The 23495-nt window shown below is 52.8% G+C and overlaps 1 protein-coding gene across 5 annotated transcripts; it reads right to left on the minus strand.

The window, feature by feature from the left end:
* Positions 1–6026: 6026 nt before the first annotated feature.
* On the minus strand, positions 6027–23495 carry CHAMP1 (chromosome alignment maintaining phosphoprotein 1). 5 transcript variants are annotated; one of them, XM_054701479.1, is made up of 6 exons: positions 23456–23471; positions 19433–19620; positions 19043–19208; positions 17268–17499; positions 13148–13269; positions 6027–12453 (listed from the first exon to the last, which is right to left on the minus strand). In XM_054701479.1, the coding sequence occupies exon 6, from the start codon at positions 12396–12398 to the stop codon at positions 9924–9926; it is 2475 nt and encodes an 824-aa protein (XP_054557454.1). In that variant the 5' UTR covers positions 12399–12453; positions 13148–13269; positions 17268–17499; positions 19043–19208; positions 19433–19620; positions 23456–23471; the 3' UTR covers positions 6027–9923. The 5 variants fall into 5 exon arrangements, with proteins under 5 accessions (XP_054557454.1, XP_054557455.1, XP_054557456.1 ...); XM_054701480.1 differs by lacking the exon at positions 19433–19620 and having other exon boundaries at positions 23456–23495; XM_054701481.1 differs by lacking the exon at positions 23456–23471 and having other exon boundaries at positions 17331–17499; positions 19433–20222.

Here is a 23495-nt window from a genome sequence, read left to right on the forward strand (position 1 = left end):
TGCTTCCCAGGGGGTTATGTCTCCTCAGATATTTCTCCTCAACACTCCTTACTGCAGTATTTCTCCTCAGATTTTTCTCTTCAGAGGCCTGTCTTCTCAGAATCTGTTTCCCAGGGGGTTATGTCTCCTCAGATATTTCTCCTCAACACTCCTTACTGCAGTATTTCTCCTCAGATTTTTCTCCTCAAAACCTGCTTCCCAAAGTGTCATGTCTCCTCAGATATTTCTCCTCAACACTCCTTACTGCAGTATTTCTCCTCACTTTTTTCTCCTCAGAGGCATGTCTTCTCCTCAGTTTGTGCTTCCCAACCTGTCATTTCTCCTCAGATATTACTCCTCAACAGTCCTTACTACAGTATTTCTCCTCAGATTTTTCTCCTCAGAGGCCTGTCTTCTCCTCATAATGTGCATCCCAGGGGGTCATTTCTCCTCAGATATTCCTCCTCAACAAGAATTACTGCAGTATTTCTCCTCAGATTTTTCTCCTCAGAGGCCTGTCTTCTCCACAGAATCTGCTTCCCAAAGTGTCATTTCTCCTCAGATATTTCTCCGCAACACTCCTTACTGCAGTATTTCTCCTCAGATTTTTCTCCTCAGAGGCCTATCTTCTCCTCAGAACCTGCTTCCCAACGTGTCATTTCTCCTCAGATATTTCTCCTCAACCCTCCTTACTGCAGTATTTCTCCTCAGATTTTTCTCACTAGGCCTGTCTTCTCGTCAGAATCTGATTCCAAGGGTGTCATTTCTCCACAGACATTTCTCCTCAACCCTCCTTACTGCAGTATTTCTCCTCATATTTTTCTCCACTAGGCCTGTCTTCCCATCAGAATCTGATTCCAAGGGTGTCATTTCTCCTCAGATACTTCCCCTCAACACTACTTACTGGAGTATTTCTCCTCATATTTTTCTCCTCAGAGGCCTGTCTTCTCCGTGCATCTGGCCTATACCCCAGTTCTTGTATAAACAAACAAACAAATAAATAAATAAATCTTTTTTAAAAGAAAAAACAAAAGGAAAGGAAGAAAAAAAGAGACGGTCTTTAAGGAAAGGGAAGACCCTAAGACAATATAAATAAATAAATGCTCCTAAAGGGGGTCTCATCCTGAACAATGTTGCAGACACTGCCGACGCATCCCCTCCTCACCAGTTGTTCTAGATCTCCAGGAATTTTCTCTGGTAGGTGCAGCAATTAAGCCTGCTGTGTGGGAATCATTAGAAAAAGGCTACTTTTAACTGCAGTCTCTTGCAAGTAGCAATCACGTTTGGGATGAGAGCCATTCTAAAACTATGAAGTCATTACGTTCAATATTTATGTCAGCATTTTCACGTGGGGCAATGCAACGTGAAAGTTTTGTTCTGTCTTGTTTTAGGCCAAAGCTCCTTCCTTATGGAGGAGGACGCCCAGCACCCGAGGACCTGTTCTGAGGATGGGTGGGGGCGCCAACCCGCCTTCCCTCTCCCTGGCCTCCAAGAGGGTTACAATTTACCCTCATTGTAAAACCTCCGATTCAGTACAAAATACAAAGATTTGGGAGTCCAAATATATCTGGCCCTTGTGCTTATTTTTTGATCTCAGAGAAGTCACGGATCCCTTTTGGACCTCAGGGTCCACAACTACAGGGTAGGAATAATATCTCTATAGCGTCATTAATGGAGATGACATAACTAAAGCGATGAACTTGTCGCTACAGCAGGTTCTCAATAAATGTCGATTCTTTTCTCCTTTCCAGAGAAATTCAACTTCTCTCCAAAGCGAGCATAACAGAGGGATTGGCAAGGAAGGAGGCAACATCAGTTTAACACATTAAAAGGCAAAGTGCAGCCTCCTCCTCCCCAGTGGCCTAGGGGTTAAATCTCAGTGCTGTCACCACAATGGTCTGAGTTCAAGCCTGGCTGGGGAGCTACCCACATGGCGCAGCAGACCTCTCCTGTCTCGCCTGATGCTCCCCTCAGCAGTGTATCTCGGTAGATCTGCCTGTTCTACTCCCTACTGTGTCTCGGGTGAACCCTCTCACCCTCCCACACCTCTGGTCTGCACCCCAGTTCTTCTATTAAAAAAATAAACAAAAGCTTTAAAAATAAAAAAGATAAAATGAATTATCTCCAAAATGTCCAGTTCCCACATGAGTCACTGTGGTTTACACAATCCCTGAAATAGGAGGAATCCTCTTAGCACCATCTATAGAGAAAAGATCTCAAGAGCTTGGAAAAGGGCCCTTCAGTGTCTCACATACTCCCCATGAAGAAACTTTCCACCCCACTGGTGACAGCGCCCAGCTGTCACTGCTGTGGGGTTTCTCGGGTCAGTCCTTCAGTGATGCAGAGAGGGCCACTGCTTTCAATGCACTGACACTGAATCGGTTAATAATAACCCATTTTAGAAAACCAAAGACTTGTAGCCAGAGTATGGCAGGCTGTGTGGCTCCTGGTCACTCAAGGCTCAGGAAAGTCTGGATTCTATTCAAGGGTTATTGTAAAGTCGCCTCATGAGGCAGTTTCCAGGGTCAAACCCCCTTCAAGGCTCTGAATGGCCACATCACCTGCACGACAGGTAGTGACGCCTCGGCCCCCATGCGTGGGCCCAGGCCCAGCACAGGCAGCATCTCAGGCCCCATGAGAAATGCAGAGCCCAAGGCACCATGCAACCCACTGGATCAGAACCTGCACTCTGGGAGACTGGGACTCGACTCTGCCCTCCTGCCTGCTGGACCTGGCGTGGGGGGGGGGTGTCAGCCCCGGAAAAGTTTACAGTACATTCCCCAAATTATATCCTAAGTCCACAGAAATAAAACACACATCAATGGAACAGAACAGAGAGCCCAGAAAACCCATCCGGGGGTTGATCAGTGCAGCAGGGAGGAGCCGGGAGCAAACACGGGGGATGTGCCTTCATTCAGGGGCGCTGGACACCCACAGGGTCACACTCAGGAATGTCCTGACCCCCATGTTCCTCCAGGACCCAAAATGACCCAAGCAGAGCTCTCCACAGCCAGCCGCCAGCCCTGGGTCCCCTCACTCACCGCTCTGCAGTCAGCCACGGGCAGGGAGATGTCCTCACCCTCCACTCTCTCTGGGGTGGTTCCTGAAGAAACCGGGTTCCCGCAGGCAAGAACTCCACCCCAAGTCTGGGGAAGCAAGTGCCAAGGTGAGCCCGGCCACTGGGGAAACAGAAGCCAGTGTTGGGGTGGGGCGTGGCTGCAGGAGCAGGGGAGGGGCTGCAGGTGCAGGGGAGGAGCTGCAGGAGCAGGGGAGGGGCTGCAGGAGAAGGGGCAGGGCTGCAGGAGCAGGGGAGGGGCTGCAGGAGCAGGGGAGGGGCTGCAGGAGCAGGGGAGGGGCTGCAGGAGCAGGGGAGGGGCTGCAGGAGCAGGGGTGGGGCGGGGCTGCAGGTGCAGGGGAGGGGCTGCAGATGTAGGGGAGGGGCTGCAGGTGCACAGGAGGGGCGGGACTGCAGGGGAGGGGGGTGAGAGGAAGGTCCTGGGTGCTCACCAGGGCGCCCCCGCCCGTCCCGTTGCGGCTGAAGTTTAGAAAATCAGACAGAAACGGAGGCGAAGCGCCCACGTCTCTGAAAATGCTGCGACCCTGACATTCCGCAACCGTGGAAACAGCAGGTCGCGTCCTCGTGCATTAAACACGCTGGGGAGGCCTCGCCGGCGGCGCAGCGGTTGGGCACCCGGCTGCGAAGCTGCCGCAGCCTCTGCAGCGCCGGTTCGATCCCCGGCTGCTCCCCGGCCACCGGAGGAGGGTCCCACATGGCGCGCAGACCTCTCCTGCCGCCCGCGGCTCCCCTCAGCAGTGTCCTTCGGTCCTTCTGCCTGCTCTGCTCCCCGCTCTGGCTCTGGGGAAATCTCTCACCCTCCCGCGCTTCTGACTGTGCCCAGTGCTTGTAGAAATAAATTAATTAAATAATTAATTTTAAAAAACACTCTGGGGAACACTGACCTGCGGCCACAGAGGGCCCCCCAAACCTGCTGCACCCCCCACAGTGAGAGAAGGAGCGTCCCGCGCCGCCCGCCCCGGCCCCGCCCGCCCGGGCGCCTCCTCAGGATTCCCCGCGAGGCCGCACTTCCCCGCCTCGCCACCAGGCGGCGCGCGCTCCCCTCACTCCTGCGCGCTGCCCCCGGGGCTTCTCCTTCCTCAGCCCGCGGCCCACTCCGCCGGGGCGGGCGCTCCCGGTTTCCCGTCTACGCCACCGCTCCTGCGTCAGCGCGCAGTGCCGTGCCGTGACGTCAACACGCAGGGGAGGGCGGATGAGGCCGAGGAACGAGAGGCTCACGGGAGAAACCAGAGGCGGAGCAGCGGCGCGCGCCGCCTGGTGGCGCGGAGGGGAGGTGCGGCCGAGGCGGGATAATGGCGGGCGGGGGGGCCGCCAAGGGGCGGGTCGGCGGGGGCGGGGGGAGAAGGGGGGGTCGCAGCCCGGAGAGTCGTGGGGGGGAGGCCCGCGCAGAGGGGGGGCAGGAAGCGGGGGTGTGTGACATCACAGCCCTGAAGATGGGGAGACAGAATGACGCGAGGCAAGAACCTGCTGACTCAGGGGTTCTCGCGCATTCGGGGAGAGCACAAGGTGGGGGCGCCGTCCGCGGGGCGCCGTGTCTGGACACCAGCATCTGGACCGGGCCTGGCACCGCGGGCGGGCGGGCGCCCCGGGCTGCGGCGGTCCCGGCGGGCGGCGGGAGGAGGCGCGGACCCGCGGGAGACGGGCGGCCCGCGCAGCCGCAGCCCCGCCCCTAGACCCGCGCACAGCGCCCCCCCCCGCGCCCCCGTCCCCTCCCGTCCCCCCGTCCCCCGGAACCGCGCGCCGGGCGCCGCCGCCCAATCCGCTCCCTTCGCTACGCGGCCGCCAGGGGCGCCCTCGGGCTCCGCCCCATGCGCGGCTCTGGGGATCCCGCGGCCGAGGCGGGGGTCGGCGCGCGCCAGCACGAGCCCCGCGAGGACGCGGGACGCGACCCAGTGGCCCGGGCCTGGGGAGCCCCTTCCCCGTCGGCCGGGATTGGGGAGCGGGTGTCCGCGCCCGCCGGGGGCCGGGGCCGGGGGCGCAGGGGTTGCCCGGTCCGGCCTCCTGCCGGGCGGTGGCCTCGAGCCCTCCCCGGTGGCTCCGCCTGCGCGGCCCCCCGCGCCTCTGGGGACAGGGCCGCCCCCCGCGCCCCCGCGCCCCGCGCTCCGCCGGCGCCCGCTGCGCTGGGCTGGGGGTGCCGGGACCCCTCTGACGCCGGCCTCGGGCGGCGCGCACGGTCCGGGGCGGCTCCGCCGGGGCCTCCCCGCGGGCTCAGGGGCGGGGGGCAGGCGCGCGGCCCGGCCCAGCACCGGGGCGGAGGTGCAGGAGCCCGCGGCGCCGGTCAGGGGGCCCGGAGGGTCCGCGGCCCCGCGGGCGGTGACAGGCCGGGGGGAGAAAGGGCGCCCGTGGCCGCCGCGTGACGGCTGTGTCCCCGCGTGTCCCCCGGGGAGACCGGCGCAGACCCGCGGGTGCCCACGGAGGAAACCCCCAGAAGGAGCTTCGCGCGGAAGCTGGTGAGGGGCCCCAGGGAAGAGAAGCCGCTTGCCGCCCCGGGAGGGGCGCCGGCGTCCCGCGGGGGAGGCCCGGCTCTCGCCTCAGTGAAATCCGCCCCTGGAAACTGGGGTCTCGTTTCACCCGTTCAGCCACCCCGCTGGCGTCTCCTGAGCACCCACTGTGTGCGCAGCCAGGGGCGGGAAACTGGGCGAGAGGGAGGAGCTGGACCGCGTGGTTGTGACCCTGGGCTCCGGCCTAGGCGCGTCCAGCTCAATAGCCCAGCGCAGCATTTCTGGGGGACCCAGCGTGCGCGGAGACCTAGATGGTGTCTACATGGTGTCTGCGGCCTGGTTGGAAAGAACTGTGCATTGTCCCTCACCCTCGGTGACTAGGGTGGATGCTGGGGGAACTTGCATTCAGCTGCGGGGGGCTTCATGAGGACCTACTGTGTGCCAATGGCCGGGCGCAGGAAAGAACCGGAGCGCTTGGTTTCTGACTTGGAGGCCCCCAGGGCTGGTGCTGTGGATGGTCACCGTGCACCCGGCCACCCCAGGACTCGTTCTTCCTGAGGACCCCCGTGTGCTGCAGCCCGGGTGACATCCAGAGCACAGGGGAGATTCAGACCCCACAATTCCTGACCTGCTGGGCACCAGGGCCAGGCCAGGGCTTTCCACACTTACATATTTCCCCGGATGTTTTCTGAGGACCTACTGTGTGCCAGGGCCAGTGCGGGTGATGCCAGACTAGAAGCAAAGTCCAACACTCCCTGGTTCCTTCGCTGCACTGAACTAAGAGGCCTCCTGGGTCCGGGCTCTCCTCCTCCAGTTGGACAACCACAGATCCCTTGGCTTAACTTATTTTCAAATAAATCCTGTTTTTAAAACTTTTGAGGGTGGAACGAGGAAACCTGAGCATGGCTTGGACAAGGATATGAAGAGATTCACTCTGGGGGGATGACGCTGCGGCTGTTTAGGAGATGATTTTGCTTAGACGCGCAAGCGAAGGCATTTACCAGTGAAGCGAGGTCAGATCTTATAATTTATTTCAAAATAAATTTGGAAACATACACATTTCCATGACCTGTTTCAAAACAGTTATAATAGTTTATAATAGTTATCTATTATAAAGCCTGTTACACTGTTACATGAAGAAATCAGAATATAAAATTCTAGGGATAGTGTTATTCCAGCAGGGGTAGAAAATTTTAATGCAGTAATGTACTGTGTATGTAGAAGAAAATGGAAACATTACTTTGCACCTAGTGGAACATTATACAGCAGCGAAAATAATTAGGCTCTTGCTACATGCAATAATGAGCATGTTGCCAAAAAAATGAACATCATGATTTAAACTTTAAATAACAGACAAAAGTTATACTTTAATAATACGTACTTGGTGATACCGTGATGAAGAACTGGGGAAATAACTATAATGGAAGTCCCACGTTGGTGCGCACTCAGGAAGGAAGATCATGGTACAATTAAGCCAAGATCAAGGTTTCCTGACCCAGTCAACGGGAGTTCATTTAGTAATTCCCAAACTGCTTATACTATCTACCCTTACACGGTGTTACATGTATCTCAGAACCGGCTAACTCAAGCTAAGAAATTGGTGCAGTTACCTCTCTGCTCCCTTCCTGACTCCACACGGGCCGGTGCCCTACCCACCACGGCACTGGGCAGGGACACCAGCCCCTTCTCACACTCCTTTGGAGCCCTCTCCTCTCTTCCCTTCCCGGACGTGCAAGCTCCTCTCCTCTACGTGGGGTTTTCCATGCAGCTGCTGTTTGCATTCTCAATTTCTGCTATTACTGAGTAAAAGTATTTACCTGGTAAAGTTATCAGCTACTTCATCTATCAACTCTCCCTTGTCCCAACTCTAAATCCTGAAGGTAAAGCTGAGGTAAGACCTGTTCTGACTCATCTCACAGACCCTCAGTAGTCTAGTGTCTCTGTTTAGCTTCTCTCAGGGAGATTTGGTTAAATTTTCCCTCTGAAGGGCTCACACTTTTCCTTTTGCGCCACATGCCTTGCTTTTCTCTCTTGGGTGGGGGATGGTTGTTGAGTACTGGACACTGACATCTCACAATGTGTGACTCGCGAAACCACACTCGTCCCCTTCCCCAGGTTCTGCTGGGACTTTTTGTCAGCATCGCTGCTCTTGTCATTTTCTTGTCCTAGTGCTCTCTGTGCTGAAGGTCAGCCTGAGGTGTCCATGTTGTCACTTCTGAGCCCTCCCTTTGTGTGTGCAGCCACCTCCTGACTGTCCCTTATGTGCAAGTTACTAGTGTCCTGCTCTTTCATGCCCCCACGAGACGACAGTCGATGAGTGAGAATCGGTGTTGGACCTTAAATCTTCATAATCATTTTCACTAAAGCAGGAGGGGCTCACAAACTGGGACATTATTTTTCTATTCCCCTTCATACTGCAGAAGATTGTTGGGCTGCGTTCAATAGAAAGTTATAATAACAGGAAAAAAAGAAACATTAAATGTAGAGGCCATAATGATTAAAGCAGGATGCTGTTGGACAGCATCAAAGTTCTCAAGGTTTAAAAAAGTTGTTTCTAAAGGGAGAAAAACGGGAACCCACAGTGAGGTGAGCTGCAAACATGATATTTTGACCAAATAGGGGTAAAACCTCTGCACCACATCAGCCCACTGACGTATCATCACCGCTGGAGTCCTCTGTGACAACTGGGTAAGAGACATCAGCACTTGGGATCCAGTTGCACCGATGTGAAGATCCTGGTGTTGGTCCTGGGCAGAATTCTGAAGGCTGCAGCCAACAGCACGGAATGCTAAGGAGTAGAGACCACTGCGTGCAGCACAGCTGCTTTGAGTGCAGGCTTCCAGGGGCTCCTGGGCGCTGCAGGCCTCTTTCTGTAATTCTCATGACTTTAAGCCAGTGTGGATGAAACAGACAGCCACAGGTCCAAGACGGGGCCTGCCCTGCTGGTTGGCATCCAGCCTGAGGGTAACCTCTAGCACTGGGAGCTCGGCCCAAGATGCCCGTATAACCTGACAGCCGCAACTGGTGGGGACTGACTCACAGGGCCCCAACGGGCATGCTTGGACAACAGACTTGCCTCTGGAGCGTATCCAGCACCGTCATCACACTAAGTCCTCCAGATTGGCACGTTAGGGTGTCGTGGGAAAAAGCACCCCTTGCTCAACGTCAAGGACAACTTAATGAAACCCAGCGCCCGCACTAGCCACACATCAGTATCCTTGTGGCAGCAGATGACGCGCTGCCCCCACAAGCAGCCGGGATGGACAGCACCAGGGCCAGGCTGAGGAGACTCCCCTGGTGCGTTCCCTGCCTTACCCAGCTACGAGACTCCTGAGAAAACACAACTTAGAAAATGCCGCTCCGGACAGGAAAATTAATGTGATGCAAGGAGGAAACAGGAAAATTCCTGAATTTTGTGTTGTGCAATGGAGATTCCACAAGAGGGAAGAACACAAAAAGATGCTGCTGACGTGACAACCTTTGTTTTTAATTTGATCAATACACATTTGACAAAACAGTTTAAAGTAGCCCATTGACAGGCACAAGATATTTACAGTAACAGCTGTGAAAACATAAAATCGATGTATTTTTAAGCAAGTGTCTATATAAAGTTTCCTACTGTGAATCTGGAAGACGTTCAGTTCCTACTCATGCCCTGGCCTGACATCCCAACGGGTGGCATGTGGAAGGCCCAGGAGCAGGAGGTACAAGCTCTAAAACACCTGGCAACTGAGGATCATCTACTGGCGTGAGCTCAGGGGCAAGAGAAGGGTGAGATCTTGGGTAAGACACAGAATGGAAGACTCCAAAGGAAACATCTAAGGACAAAACCTAAAATCACACTCTCTTCCAGTTTCCTAGAGAAGGCTGCACACTATTTTTTTTTAAAACTTACTCAATTTTCCCCTTTAGCAGAAAATCAGCAACCCTGAGACTCCCATTTGCCATGACGTAAAAGCTAATAAACATCTAGAAACAGCTCAAGATTTACAAACTAACTTTATATCAAAAAGAAACTTTAAAATAACTTTTATAATCTGAAAATACATGTGAGCAAAAATTTTCAAATGTTTCTTGCCTAATTCTAAAACATTCCAACTAGTAATTTCCATTGTCTGAAATTAGCTCGACAGATACACTTTAAAATCGAGCACCGCTTGCTCTAGTTACAGGGAATGCCCACATTCTCCACACTATTCAAATACACAACATGAGAGACCGTGTCCAAGTGGAACAGTTTGAATTTACTGAATTACGAGACAGTCACATAAACAAAGGCCATGAAAAAATAACCTGTTTCTTTGTAAAGCTACTGAGACACCAAACACATCCAAACACATCGTCTATGATCCAACAAGACTAGTCAACTAACTCTACCTTCGACGAACGGCTCCGACGGGCCGTTGCAGAGCAGCCTCGTTCCAAGGTCAGGTCTGCTGCTCCTCCACTGGGGGCTCAGGAGCTTCCATCAGCTTCTTATTTGCCTCCTCATTGTGCCGGCTTTGACAGTGAGTTAGATGTTTCTTAAAACCTCTTGGGAAATTTGATTCAAAATTACAACGTGGACATTTCAGTAAACTTTGCCCATGGGCTGCTACATGATTTTTGAGGAGAGATTCCAAGAGAAAAGCCTTGCCACAAATGGTGCATTTGTAAGGACTGTGGACATTATGCTTATTTACTAAGTGATGCAGAACAGCGCCCTTTTTCATTGCACGACAGCAGCAAATTTTGCAATAATACTTTCCTTTTCCACGTTTCATGTATTTTGCAATCTCCTCTTCAGAGATAAAAGCCTCTTTTTCTTCCGTGAACTGCAGTACATTTTTGGAGTGCTCTGAGCTAGCCATGTCCATCTTGCTCTCTTTACCAAAATCAATAGACTCCACATCTACCTGTTCTTGGTCACTACTTGACTCTTGACCCTTCATATCTATTGCATCCAGATCTGTTTTCATATACTCACTGCTACTCAGCTCAGCATCTGAGTTCTCTTGGTTGTCTTTCTTAAGCTTCTTTGAGGAATGAAATAAAGTGTCTTCTAAAAGCTTCTTAGGTGTAGCTAGTATGTCCTCCTGGACCAAAAGATCACACTTTTGATCATCTATGGCTTCTGTCTGCAGTTCATCACCAAGATCAACTGCCTTCTGAGATTCTGAAAACATAGATTTGGGGAGTTCAGGGAAGAGAGCATGCTTCCGGGGCTCTGGGAAAAGGGTGCGTTTTCGTGGCTCAGGAGAAGCAGGAGGGGCTGTTTTGGGAGGCTCAGGAAACAGTGCAGGTCTTCTAGGCTCAGTATCAAGGGAAAGGACAGATTTCCAGATATCAGAGCCTGCTTTAGGGGACTCAGAAGGTCCAGAAGGCCCTGTTTTCCGGGTCTCGGGGAAGACAGGTTTCTGAGGTTCCATAAAAAAGGAAGACTTCCAGAGGTCAGGGGAACCACCACGTGAACTTTTCTGGGACTCAGGAAAATCAAGTGAGGTGGGAGAAGTCTTCCGCTGATCAGGAGAAAGCTTCCAAATCTCTGGAGAACCCGAGGGCTTTCTGAGCTCTGGAGAGCCAGCTGGACTACGCATCTCCGGGGACAGTGGTGAGCCTTGTTTTCGAAGTTCAGGGGACAAGGGTGGGCCTGCTTTACGGAGCTCAGGAGACACGGGGGGAACGGCCTTCCACTGCTCGGGTGACAATGTAGGTGTCGTCTTCCGCAGTTCTGGTGGGCCAGACTTCCATGACTCAGGAGACGTGGGGGGGGTTTTCCAGGAACCAGGGGAGACTGATGAAGACTTCCAGGAGGCAGGGGACAGGGAGGGTGTCGGTTTCCAAGGTCCCGGTGACACAGAAGGAATAGGTTTCCAAGGCCCAGGAGACACCGAGGGAGCAGGTTTAGCCGGCTTCCAAGGTCCTGACGCTGCCGAAGGACTAGATTTCCAAGACCTGGGGGACCCAGGCGGCCCTGGCTTCCAAGAACCCGGGGACACAGCCGGGGCTGGTCTCCTAGGCTCCGGAGAGGCAGCAGGGAATGGCTTCCAAGGCTCAGGAGACTCTGATGGGGACGGTTTCCTTGGCTCTGGAGAGAGCGCCCGGGCTGGCTTTCGAGACTCTGGAGATGCAGATGGGGATGGCCCCCAAGAGTCAGGGGACACAGCCACAACTGGTGACTCTGGAGATGAGGCTGAAGGCGGCCCCAGTACCTCTGGGAAATGGGAGTGTTTCTGGGGCTTAGGGTTAATAAGAGCAGCCTTTATTGGATCAGGAGACACAGGACCAAGTTTCTGTGCTTCTGGAGAAGGAACAGAAACTGGTTTCTGAGATTCAGAAACAACAGGGACTGACTTTGAAAGTTCTGGAGAAGAAACGGGAGCAGGTTTTAGAGGCTCAGGAGAAGAAAGAGGAGGTGCCAGTGGCTCAGGAGAGACAACAGGGCCAGGTTTCTGAGGCTCCAGAGAAGGAAGAGGAGCTGTTTTTGGTGACTCTGGAGATGAAACTGGGCCAAGTTTCTGTGTGTCCGGGGGAAGGGCAGGTACAGGTTTCAGCTCTACTGAATTAGAGGGTATTTTCTGTTGTTCAGAAAGGGGGGTGCTCCTCACAGGATCTGTTTCTCTGTTTAACTGGTTTTTTGGTTTCTCATTCCATTTCTCTGAGGCTGCGTGTGTGGACGTGATGTGATAATACACATTAGAGTACATCTTGCTGGTAAAGAAGCATCTATGGCAATGGAACAGCTTCGCACTTTTCTGGTAAAATATCATTTTACCCAACCCACCAGCATCCATTTCATCACAGAACTCCGGATGGATGGTGCCCATGTGGATCTGCACGTCCTCATAATCCGCGCCCCTGAACCCGCAGTGGCCACACTCTAGCCGAGCCGGCGCGTCACGGAGTCCCCGGAACACCTCCATTCTTCTTTCAGCAACAACACACACGATCACGTGCTCTAAATTTTTTTCAGCAGTGCTGCAATAAAGCAGAAATAAATTACCTTCGGCATAGTTTTCACTAAAATGCTGTTTTAATCCATTCTGCAACTGCATAGTTAAATAATCCAGAATGGCACATGCATTAGATAGTGTCTTTATGAAGATTTTAAGGAAAAGGAGAGACTCCACTACTTTTCCACAATTCACCTCATTTAATCCTCCTAAACATGTGACTCAAGTATGACCTTTCACTGGAGACAACGAAGCTAAGGCTCACAGAAATGACCTGGGTGATACACGGCTCTCAGCGACCCAAGTCTGACCCGAGAATCATCTACTACATGTGGAGTTCAGAGTTCAAATTCATTCAGAGAGTACTTATTAAACTACATCTAACTACGAAAAGGTGGCTTTAAACAAAAAAAAAAAAAAAAAATCAACAGCTAAATAATGGTACTTCATGAAAAACACATATAAAAGATAAACCTATCTTGTAATGCTTTACCCCTTCTAATATAAAAAATTTTATTCACCTCATAAATGAACTGCTTCGTACTCCCTGCTGTCCCAGGCACTTGCCTTAAAGGGGTGTCTTGCAGTCTGTGCTTACGTTTTTTGGGGAGCAAGAGTATAAAATCAACAGAGAGGAGGTCAAGGAGAGCCCCCGGGGAGGCAAAGACACCTAGCAGAGAACCCAGGGTGGGGGAAGGCTGACAAGCCCAGGGACTCACACAGAGCATTCTGCGGGCAGGGACTTGCCAGAAGATGACTTCCAGGTCTATGGTCACACCACCCTGAACGCGCCCCATCTCGTCTGATCCTGGAAGCTAAGCAGGGTCGGGCCTGGCTAGTACTTGGATGGGAGAAAAATGACTTGTAAAATTTTAAGCCAGGTTTCTTAGTGGTAAATTAACAGACGCTCGGAATTACACACAAATCGCTCACACAGAACAAGATACTCCAACAGGACCGCCCGGGGCAGCCGCTGCACTCGTGTCATTGAGGACAATTTCTGTGTGTACACAAGTGCAGAGACATAGCCACACATATAGATACTAAAAATACTGTTCTCAAACTTGCATTCATTCTCTCCTCTGGCTCAGGAGAGACAACAGGGCCAGGTTTCTGAGGCTCCAGGAAAGGAAGAGGAGCTGGTTTTGGTGACTCTGGAGATAAAACCAGGCCAAGTTTCTGGGTGTCTAGGGGATGGGCAGGTAGAGGTTTCAGCTCTGATAACCTAGAGGGCATTTTCTGGGATAGCTTCACATATAAAAACAAGTACCAAAGTTCCTTGGGTGCACCGCTGATGGTTCAAAAGTTATTTGCAATTAGAAGGAAACATTTTACCCAACTCGAAGAGCTGTGGTACTGTACATGAACACAGGACCTTCCAATCCCTACTGCTTAGATGAAAACCTGGACCTCACTGTTTACATGAGGTGGAACATTTTTCCTTGATTAGCCATGTATTTTTCTATTCCAGGATATGTCAGTTTGTTTTCTTTCTTTCATTTTTTTTTTTTTAAGACTTTGTATTTTTTATACAAGAACCGGGGTACAGGCCAGATGTGTGGGAGGGTGAGAGGATTCACCGGAGACAGCCGGGACAGAACAGGCAGACTGAAGAAAAACACTGCTGAGGGGAGCAGCGGGCGAGACAGGAGAGGTCTGCTGTGCCTGCGCCATGTAGGATTCTCACCGGCCAGCCAGGATTGAACTGGCGCTACAGAGGCTGCGGAGAGCTTCACGGTGCGGAGCTCAACCGCCTGCACCACCAGGGAGGCCCTCTTTCTTTCTTTTAAAAAAGATTTACTTATGCATATAAGAGCTGGGATGCAAATCAAAGGTGCAGGGGGTGAGAGGATCCACCAGACACAGAGCCAGGAGCTGCTGAGGGGAGCAGCAGGGAGACAGGAAAGGTCTGCTGCTCCCTGTGGGTCAGGTCCCTGGCCAGGGATTGAACTCGTGCTGCAGAGGCTGCGGAGAGCTTCATAGCACTGTGACTCAACACCATGCGCCACCAGGGAGGCCCTATGTAGTTCATTTTCTTTGCCCACTTTAAAAATATTATTTGTTCTTGGTCCTCGGCCATAGAAGACATTAAATCCTTTTACTGAAAATATTTTTCCAGTTTATCATTTATTTCGGTTTACGGTATTTTGTCACCATACACAACTACTTTACATAAAAATAAGTGCTTTTCATTTTTTTTTTTTAAAGATTTATTTGCCTTTTTTTTTTTTTTTTTTTTTTTTTTGTGGGACCCTCACCGGTGGCCGGGGATTGAACTGGCTCTGCAGAGGTTGCGGGCAGCCTCGCAACCCAGCGCTCAACCACTGCGCCACCAGGGGCGGCCCTATTTACTTATTTATACAAGAACCAGGGTACAGGCCAGATTCGCGGGAGGGTGAGAGGATTCACCAGAGACAGAGTGTGGAACAGAACAGGCAGACTGACAAAATACATTGCTGAGGGAAGCAGCGGGGAGACAGGAGAGGTCTACTGCACCATGTGGGACCCTCACCGGCCGGCCGGGATCAAACCGGCACTGAAGAGGCTGAGGACAGCTTCACAGCACAGCGCTCAAGCACCTGCGCCACCAGGGTAGGCCCTTCTTTTCTTTTTTTTTTAATAATAAAGATTTATTTATTTTTACATAAGAACTGGGATACAGGTCAGACACACGGGAGGGTGAGAGGATTCACCGGGCACTACTGAGGGGAGCAGTGGGCCAGACAGGGTAGGCCTGCTGCTCCATGTGGGAATCTCCCTGGCCGGCCGGGATTCAAACCCGTGCTGCAGCAGCTGCGGTCAGCTTCACAACGCGGCGCTCAACCCACTGTGCCACCGGGGAGGCCCAAAAGTGCTTTTTCTTAAGACTCTGTGTTTTAAATTATCTTTTCCCACTGCATTACTGTTTTAATTACTTGATATTTTTCCCCAGTGATTTTGTTTATTTGTTCTTTTTTCTACATTTGTATCTTTAAACCCATCTGGCACAGGGGCCTCCCCGGTGGCGCAGCGGTTGAGCGCTGGGCTGCGAAGCTGTCCGCAGCCTCTTCAGCGCCGGCTTGATCCCCGGCTGCTCCCGGCCACCGGAGTAGGGTCCCACATGGCGCGCAGACCTCTCCTGCCGCCCGCTGCTCCCCTCAGCAGTGTACTTCAGTCCTTCTGCCTCTTCTGCTCTCTGCTCTGGCTCTGGTGAATCCTCTCACCCTCCCACGCTTCTGACTGTACCCAGTGCTTGTATAAATAAATAAATAAATCTTTAAAAAAAAAAAGAAATTATTAAAAAATAAATAAACCCATCTGGTACAGAATGTGAAGTAGAGACCCAGCTTTTTTTTTTTTTTAAGATTTATTTATTTATTTATACAAGAACAGGGGTACAGACCAGATGTGTGGGAGGCTGAGAGGATCCATCAGAGACAGAGCGGGGAGAACAGGCAGAGTGACGAAATACACTGCTGAGGGGAGCAGCGGGCATGACGGGAGAGGTCTGCCATGCCACGTGGGACCCTCGCCGGCCGGCCAGGATCGAACCGACGCTGCAGAGGCTGCGGACAGTTTTGCAGCCCAGCACTCAACCACTGCACCACCAGGGGAGGCCCCCAGCTTATTTTTTCACTGGGAACAGATAATTCTGTTGTCTCTACAACACTGATTAAACAGCTTTTCCTCACTGATGTGTCATGTCCCACTTAGCTCCTATGATTCTGTGTATATCATTCTATTCTGGGCTCTTATGCTCACTGGGTCATTTGGCAATATGCCCTTTGCCAAATGGAAATCCCACAACTGCTATACCTAACGGACATACAGTGAGGCAGCAGCCGTCACTGAGAATGCGCAATGTGCTGACACAGCCCAAATACCCTCTTCAGAGTCAATGCCTCTCAAAGCAGATCAGGGACTTACTTATAATCACAGGGTTCCCTTTATGAATCTTGACACCATTCATTTAAAAAAATTAGTAGCATCACTCATTTTGATAACTTGTTTTCAAAGATGGTATTACTAAAAATACTCGTTACTATCACTGAATCAGTGGCTGCGGGGCCTGTGGCTAAAAAGGTGACAGCTGAGACCAATGCTTGTCAGATAGGGTCAGTTCCTTTTGATTTACTTTGCAATTATCTGTCTTTGAGATCATTGTTTTCAGGGCAAGAAGGAATAAAAAAATTATAATCACTTAATCCCGAAGAAAATCTCTAAAAAGAATCTAGCTCACACGGGCCTCCCTGGTGGCGCAGGCGGTTGAGTACCACATTGTGAAGTTGTCTGCAGCCTCTGCAGTGTGGGTTTGATCCTGGCAAGCAGGCGAGAATCCCACATGGCACACAGATCTCTCCTGTCTCCCTGCTGCTCCCCTCAGTGTATTTTTTTTTTAAGATTTATTTACTTTTTATTTATTTATACAAGCACTGGGTACAGTCAGAAGCGGGAGGGTGAGAGAATTCACCAGAGCCAGAGCGGGGAGCAGAGCAGGCAGAAGGACCGAAGGACACTGCTGAGGGGAGCAGCGGGCGGCAGGAGAGGTCTGCGCACCATGTGGGACCCTCCTCCAGTGGCCGGGGAACAGCCGGGGATCGAACCAGCGCTGCGGAGGCTGCGGGCAGCTTCACAACCCAGCGCTCAACCGCTGCGCCGCCGAGGAGGCCCCCTCAGCAGTGTATTTCAGTCTGCCTTTTCTGCTCCCCACTCTCTCTCTGGTGACTCCTCTCACCCTCCCGCACATCTACCCCGGTTCTTGTATAAAAATAAAGAAATCTTTAAAAAAAAAAAAAAAAAAGAATCTAACTCAGAAACATCACCAAGAAAACAACTAGAAATAAGAGATTAATTATCCACCTCAAAGTCGAACGTTCAACACCACTAGATATTAAGAGAAAATCAAAGACGAGTCTCGATCACCCTCTGGCCATGAGCAGCAGCAGCCAACGGCACGAGCACTGAAGAGCCAGGGCTGTGCCATCATTCAGATCAGGGCACATGGTCGCGCAGAAGAAGAGAGGCTAGAGCGTCCTGATGACTCGGTGTTGCTCTTGTCAAGCTGCTAAATCTCTCTGTGCTTTCACTTCCTCTGTTGTAAAATGAATATAGAATTTCAGCGCACAGCAAGCACCCAGCATAAGTTGACCACAGTCACGTCTCAAACTCGAAGGTCTGTGTCTCAGAGTTAAAGCCCCATGACATCACGGCTGAGGCTGCCTGCCCCACAGTGGCCCACCCAGATCCTGCCTGTGGCGGCAGAAGGCGCTGCTTCCGTGCTTTCTTACATTTACTTTAAACAAACTATTACCAGCTTCTCAAGAAATCGGAAAGCGCCTTTATGTTCTCCTTTAGGGTCGCACTGACTTAGCTACACCCCTCTCTTGACCTACGTACAGTCCCACTAAGGAAGCAACTTCTTCCTTCCCTGTATACTAACTCAACAAGTTTTACTAACAGTAACTCAAAGTAGGTCCTCAAGAGCCTGTATGTGTGCAATACAGGAGTCACATCACCAGCTGTGAAGGGAGAGGCTTTCTACTCCTGTTCCACAGAAGTGACTGGGCAGACTGTGCTTCATCAGAAAGGATTTCTTAAGATGCTTCTTGAAAACTTAGCAAATGAAAAGCAGGATACAACGGAACCACACCTCCCAACAGGCTCAGCCGAGCAGCACGCTGCATTTGAGGTCTCTTCCTGCAACGCTCCACCATTCTCTCTCCTTACCCCACTTTTCACTGACCATGCCCCACCTTTTCCCACCCCTTGGGGATTTTACACCAACCCCCTGTTTTACAGCTGCTGCTATATAGTCATCCCTCCTCTGGACCTGGGCCATGTGGGTTCCAGCCACTTCAGCTCCTCCAATGAGGTCACCCCTCCTTTGGTGTCATTTGCTGCCCGCCTATATCTGCCCGCTGGCCAGCTCCCCCACTCTTCAGAGCCAAGCGGCCAACACCACCCACTCCCACCCCTTCAGCCTCTCCCCTGCCCTCCTCTCTGCCTCTTTTCCTCTTTATACCACCACCTCCTCTGCCCAATCTCAAAGCCTGCTTGATACCAAGTCTCATTACACACATTAGTGCCTCTTAAAGAAAAAGCTGGGGCCTCTCCAGCGGCGCAGTGAGCTGAGCGCAGCACTGTGACGCTGTCCGCAGCCTCTGCAGCGCCGGTTTGATTCCCGGCCAGCCAGGGAGAAATCCACATGGTGCAGCAGACCTCTCCTGTCTCACCCATTGCTCCCCTCAGCAGTGCTTTCGGTCCATCTGCCTGTTCTGCATCCCACTCTGTCTCTGGTGAATCCTCTCACCCTCCCGTGACTCTGGCCTGTACCCCGGTTCTTGTATAAAAATAAATAAAATCTTTAAAAAAAAAAAAAAAAAGAAAGAAAAAGCTGAAAATAATGCTATGGAACCTGCTTCTCAAGCCCCATATCCTGTCAGGCATGTGCGCTCTGACACTCATGCACGTTGCGAGATGAGTGGACGCTTTTATCGCATTCTCTAAGCACTTTTCAGTGTGTTCTCACCATACAATAGTCTCCTACACATTAAAAAGTGAGCGATGTCAAAAGCAATTAAAATCTAAACAGACTGATGCTGGTAGAACAACACTTTATAACGGCAAGAGAGTACCTCAGAACGTAGCAGAAACTCGGTCCCAAACGCTTCGTGGCGACAGACTAGCTGGCCAGCCAGGGGCCTCACGGCAGTCTTCAAAGAGCAACAAATCTATGTGGGGTTTCCACTAAGCCACAGAAAATAGCCTGTAGTTCACGGAGGAAAAGGTGAGGCGTCGAACCTGAAAAAATTAAGGCAGCTGAATCAAAACTCCATCTATCAACACGTGCGCCCCTGCAGAACCCTGCCTGCTCCTCCACCGCCCTCCCTCCCACAGTGACTGGGGTCCAATCTGACAAGCCTGGACATGCACTTTATCTTATTTTTTAAAGATTTATTTTCTACTTATTTATGCATACAAGAGCTGGGGTGCAGGCCAGAGGTGCGGGGGGTGAGAGGACTCACCAGAGACAAAGTGGGGAGCAGAACAGGTGGATCTATTGAGATCCACTGCTGAGAGGAGCAGCCGGGAGACAGGTGAGGTCTGCTGCGCCTTGTGGGTCACTCCTTGGCCAGGGATCACAATCAGGCCGCAGTGGCTGGTGGTAGCTTGATAGTGCTGAGACTTTGACACCTGTGTCCCCAGGGAGGCCCTGGACACGAACTTTAATCAAACACTGCCCTTGTGTGATCCCAGCTTAGAGTTGCACCAGTTACCTCCCATGTGTGCGACCAAACCCCCCGACGCCCACCATCTAACTCAGAGCTGCTGTGACAAGCACGCAGAAGCTGGTGCTGTGAAGACAGACGGTGGGGAGTGTCGAGGTCAGCGGCGTCACAAAGCAGCACCGCACAGGAAGGGGCGACACAGGTGACAGACCACCAGGAAGCAGAAGGGTGGGGTGTGTCAGTGACAGCTCAGGCTCCCCACTCCCTCCCATGTGAATTTCATGAAGAGAAGGCACCAGGGTCTGGGCACAATGGAAGCAACTAGCAAGGAAGGAGCTGGATGGCAGCTCACAACAACATAGCCAGATCCCAGCACGTCCATCCAGCCCTTCTCTATTCCTGATGCCTTGCAGCCTGAGTTCTGACCCCTGACCTCCCTGCTGCGAGCCTCGGCCCCTCCCAAGCCATCCATCACACTGACAAAGTCACCTCACAAACAGAAAGAACCCAGCACAACCCACTCCACTATTCCTCCAGGGACCCCTGACACCTCCAGTACAAAACCCGACCGCAGGGGCCTCCCCGGTGGCACAGCGGTTGAGCGCTGGGTTGCGAAGCTGCCTGCAGCCTCTACAGCGCCGGTTCGATCCCCGGCTGCTCCCTGGCCACAGGAGGAGGGTCCCACATGGCGCGCAGACCTCTCCTGCCGCCCGCTGCTCCCCTCAGCAGTGTCCTTCGGTCCTTCTGCCTGCTCTGCTCCCCGCTCTGGCTCTGGTGAATTCTCTCACCCTCCCATGCTTCTGACTGTACCCAGTGCTTGTATAAACAAAACAAACACACAAATAAAATAAATAAAACATGCCTCTATAAAAAAAAAACCCGACCGCAGTAGGTGTGACACTTGTAATCTGACCCCATACGAGGCTGCTCTCTCAACACAACGACCCCACAGTCCCCTAGTTCTTCAAACTTCCAGACCACTGACTGAAGTATTCCCGCTAGCTCACACCCCTCTCACGGCCAGTCAGCCTCCAGGCAAGTGCATCCATCCTTCAGGCCTGACTGCTTCCTAGGTTAGGTCCATTCCCCTGGTACAGCAGGGACCCCCCGCCCATTCAGGTGTGACCCTGCACCCCCAGACCCTGTATGTGCTCAGTATCTGCTCAGACCGCACATTCTTTCATGAAGATTGGGGAATTGATGTTACAACTACAAGACTCGAGTTACCCAGTATTCTCAGTCGGGGATCACCCTACTTTAAAAACGCAACTTGTGGGCCTCCCTGGTGGTGCAAGGGATTAAGCACCACACTATGAAGCAATCCGCAGCCTCAGCAGCACGAGTTCCATCCCCAGCAGGCCAGGGAGCTATCCACATGGCGCAGCAGACCTCTGCTGGCTCGCCCACTGCTCTACTCAGCAGTGTTATTTCAGTCAGTCTGCCTGTTCTGCTCCCCTCTGTCTCTGGTGAATACTCTCACCACCACCTCTGGTAGCATCTCTGGCCTGTACCCCAGCTCTAGTATGCATAAATAAATAAATCTTAAAAAAAAAAAAAAAACAGCTTGAACTTGAAAAATCTCAAGCCCATACATTTACAATCAACATGTAACAAAGAACCCAAACGGTGTCCTACTGTCTATCTGGGCTCTTCCTAGCATCTTGACCAAACTGAAAGATCTTGAAAAGCCAGTACAGTGGGCCCAAATCAACCAGATGGTCATTATCCAACACTCAGGATCTGGGTAGCAACTGCAGCATGCAGGACGTCCCAGAAGTGCATCCCACAGCCCACAATGCACAGAGAACCCCGGTAGACCTGTCTCCAGCTCTGGGCAGGAGGAACCATATGAGGAATCTGCAGCACATGAGGGATCATGCAACGAAGGAAGCAGTTTTCGAAAACATGTTATTTGTGAACACAGACAGCTTCAAAAGAAGAACAGCTATGGACGACACAAAAGCTGTCCGAGAAACAACACATGGATGTCGGCTGGAAAACAGAGGTCAGCTCAACAAAAACAGCGCTACAGACCACCCCCCCGCCCCAGGTGATCCGGGATATGCTGTGACCGGAAGCCAGTCTACCCAGGCCTGGGAGGCCCTCAGAGGGCTGGAGTCCCACCTCTTTATCTCACCCTAGGTACACTGATGCTGAGGAAGAGAAATGACCTGTCCGAGACCACACGTACTAGGTCAGAGGGAGCAACAGGAGAGCCTGACTCAAGACCTCTGGTGACCCCTGCTCTCCCACATGCATGCTGCAGAGCTGAGTCCTAAACGTGCACATGTTCCTTCCAGCTTCAGAATTCCAGCAAGTTTCTTTCTAAATTTCAGAGATCCTGAGCCTAGGAAAGTAATTCTAAACTGTCAAAATAATAATAAATTCTCTTATCCTACTTTTTGCCTCTACAGACTATGTTTTTTGTTTCTAAAAAACACAAGAACTAATCATTAGCGTCTGGCCAGCCACCAGGAATTTTTCAGTGCAGCTCCACGCGACAGCGCGCCACCTCTTCCCAAAGTCCAACGTCCTGCAAGTTCAACACCAACGGGCATCTTTTAAATGCACATTTTACATAGAGCTTTTGACGACTGCCTTTACAGAGCACATTTAAAGCACCTGCGTTGCACTACAGCACACACCAGGGCGTTTTAAAAGTTAGTAAGCATTTTGGGCCTCTCTGGTGGTGCAGGCAGTTGAGCGCAGCGCTGTGAAGCTGTCCGCAGCCTCTGCAGCGCGGGTTCGATTCCCAGCCGGCCAGGGAGATTCCCACATGGGCCGGCAGACCTCTCCTGTCTCCCCGCTGCCCCCTCAGCAGTGTATTTCGTCAGTCTGCCTGTTCTGTTCCCTGCTATCTCTCTCTGGGGAATCCTCTGGCCTGTACCCCAGCTCTTGAATGCATAAATAAATCTTTTTTAAAAATAAAGTAAGGGCCTCCCCGGTGGCGCAGCGGTTGAGCGCTGGGCTGCGAAGCTGCAGCAGCCTCTGCAGCACCGGTTCGATCCCCAGCCGGGTCCCACATGGCGGGGAGACCTCTCCTGCTGCCCTCAGCAGTGTACTTCGGTCCTTCTGCCTGTTCTGCTCCCCGCTCTGGCTCTGGTGAATCCTCTCACCCTCCCGCGCTTCTGAGTGTACCCAGTGCTTGCATAAGTAAATAAAACTTTAAAAAATAAATAAATAAAGCAAGCATTTTAAAGAGCAGTTTTAGGCTTTGAGAGAAAGTGAAGATTACAGAAACCCCCCCAACAGCCAGCCCTCCCTGCCTCCCGTCACAGCCCGCGCTCGGGGCGCGTCGCGAGCCTCGCCGCCGCCGCCGCCGCCGGCCTCCGGGACTCCCGCCGCGCCTGGCGGCCCAGGGCTCCGCCCGGCCTTAGCAGCCGCGGCGAGGCGGGACAGACCGCGCCCGAGCGCTCCGCGGCGCGAGGAGCCCTGACGCCTCCAGGGCTGCCGGCTGCTCCGGGGCTGCCGGCTGCTCCGGGCCCGCCAGGCGCCCCGCCGCCCGGCCCCGCACCTGCCGTCCGCGCCCGCGTCGCGTCGCGTCGCGTCGCGCCGCAGCGCGCGCTCCTCGCCGCCGCCGGCGGGGCCTGCCCTCCGCGCCCAGGGCGCGCGGGCGCTTCTGGGGCCGCGGCCCACACCCCCCGGGGTGCCGGCGGGCCCCGCCCCGCGGCCGCCGCCAACCCCGCGGGACGCGCCGCGCGCGCCGACCCCGCCCCCGGCGGCCGCGCCGCGCGACCCCAGAGCCCGCGGCCGGGCCGGGCCTCCCCGGAGGACGCCCTCCCGGGGCCGACGCGCTCCTGCCCGCCCGACCGCTCTCACCGGCGCGAGCGCGGCGGCGTCCGGGCGCGCTGGGCCGGCG

The sequence above is a fragment of the Talpa occidentalis genome, unplaced genomic scaffold (genome assembly GCF_014898055.3).
Source record: "Talpa occidentalis isolate TD23 unplaced genomic scaffold, MPIMG_talOcc4v2.1 talOcc4.5, whole genome shotgun sequence".
Lineage (NCBI taxonomy): Eukaryota > Metazoa > Chordata > Mammalia > Eulipotyphla > Talpidae > Talpa > Talpa occidentalis.

Excerpts from the sequence above, each read along its gene's own strand:
- CHAMP1 (XM_054701480.1), bottom strand. The coding sequence starts at position 12,398 with ATGGAGGTGTTCCGGGGACTCCGTGACGCGCCGGCTCGGCTAGAGTGT.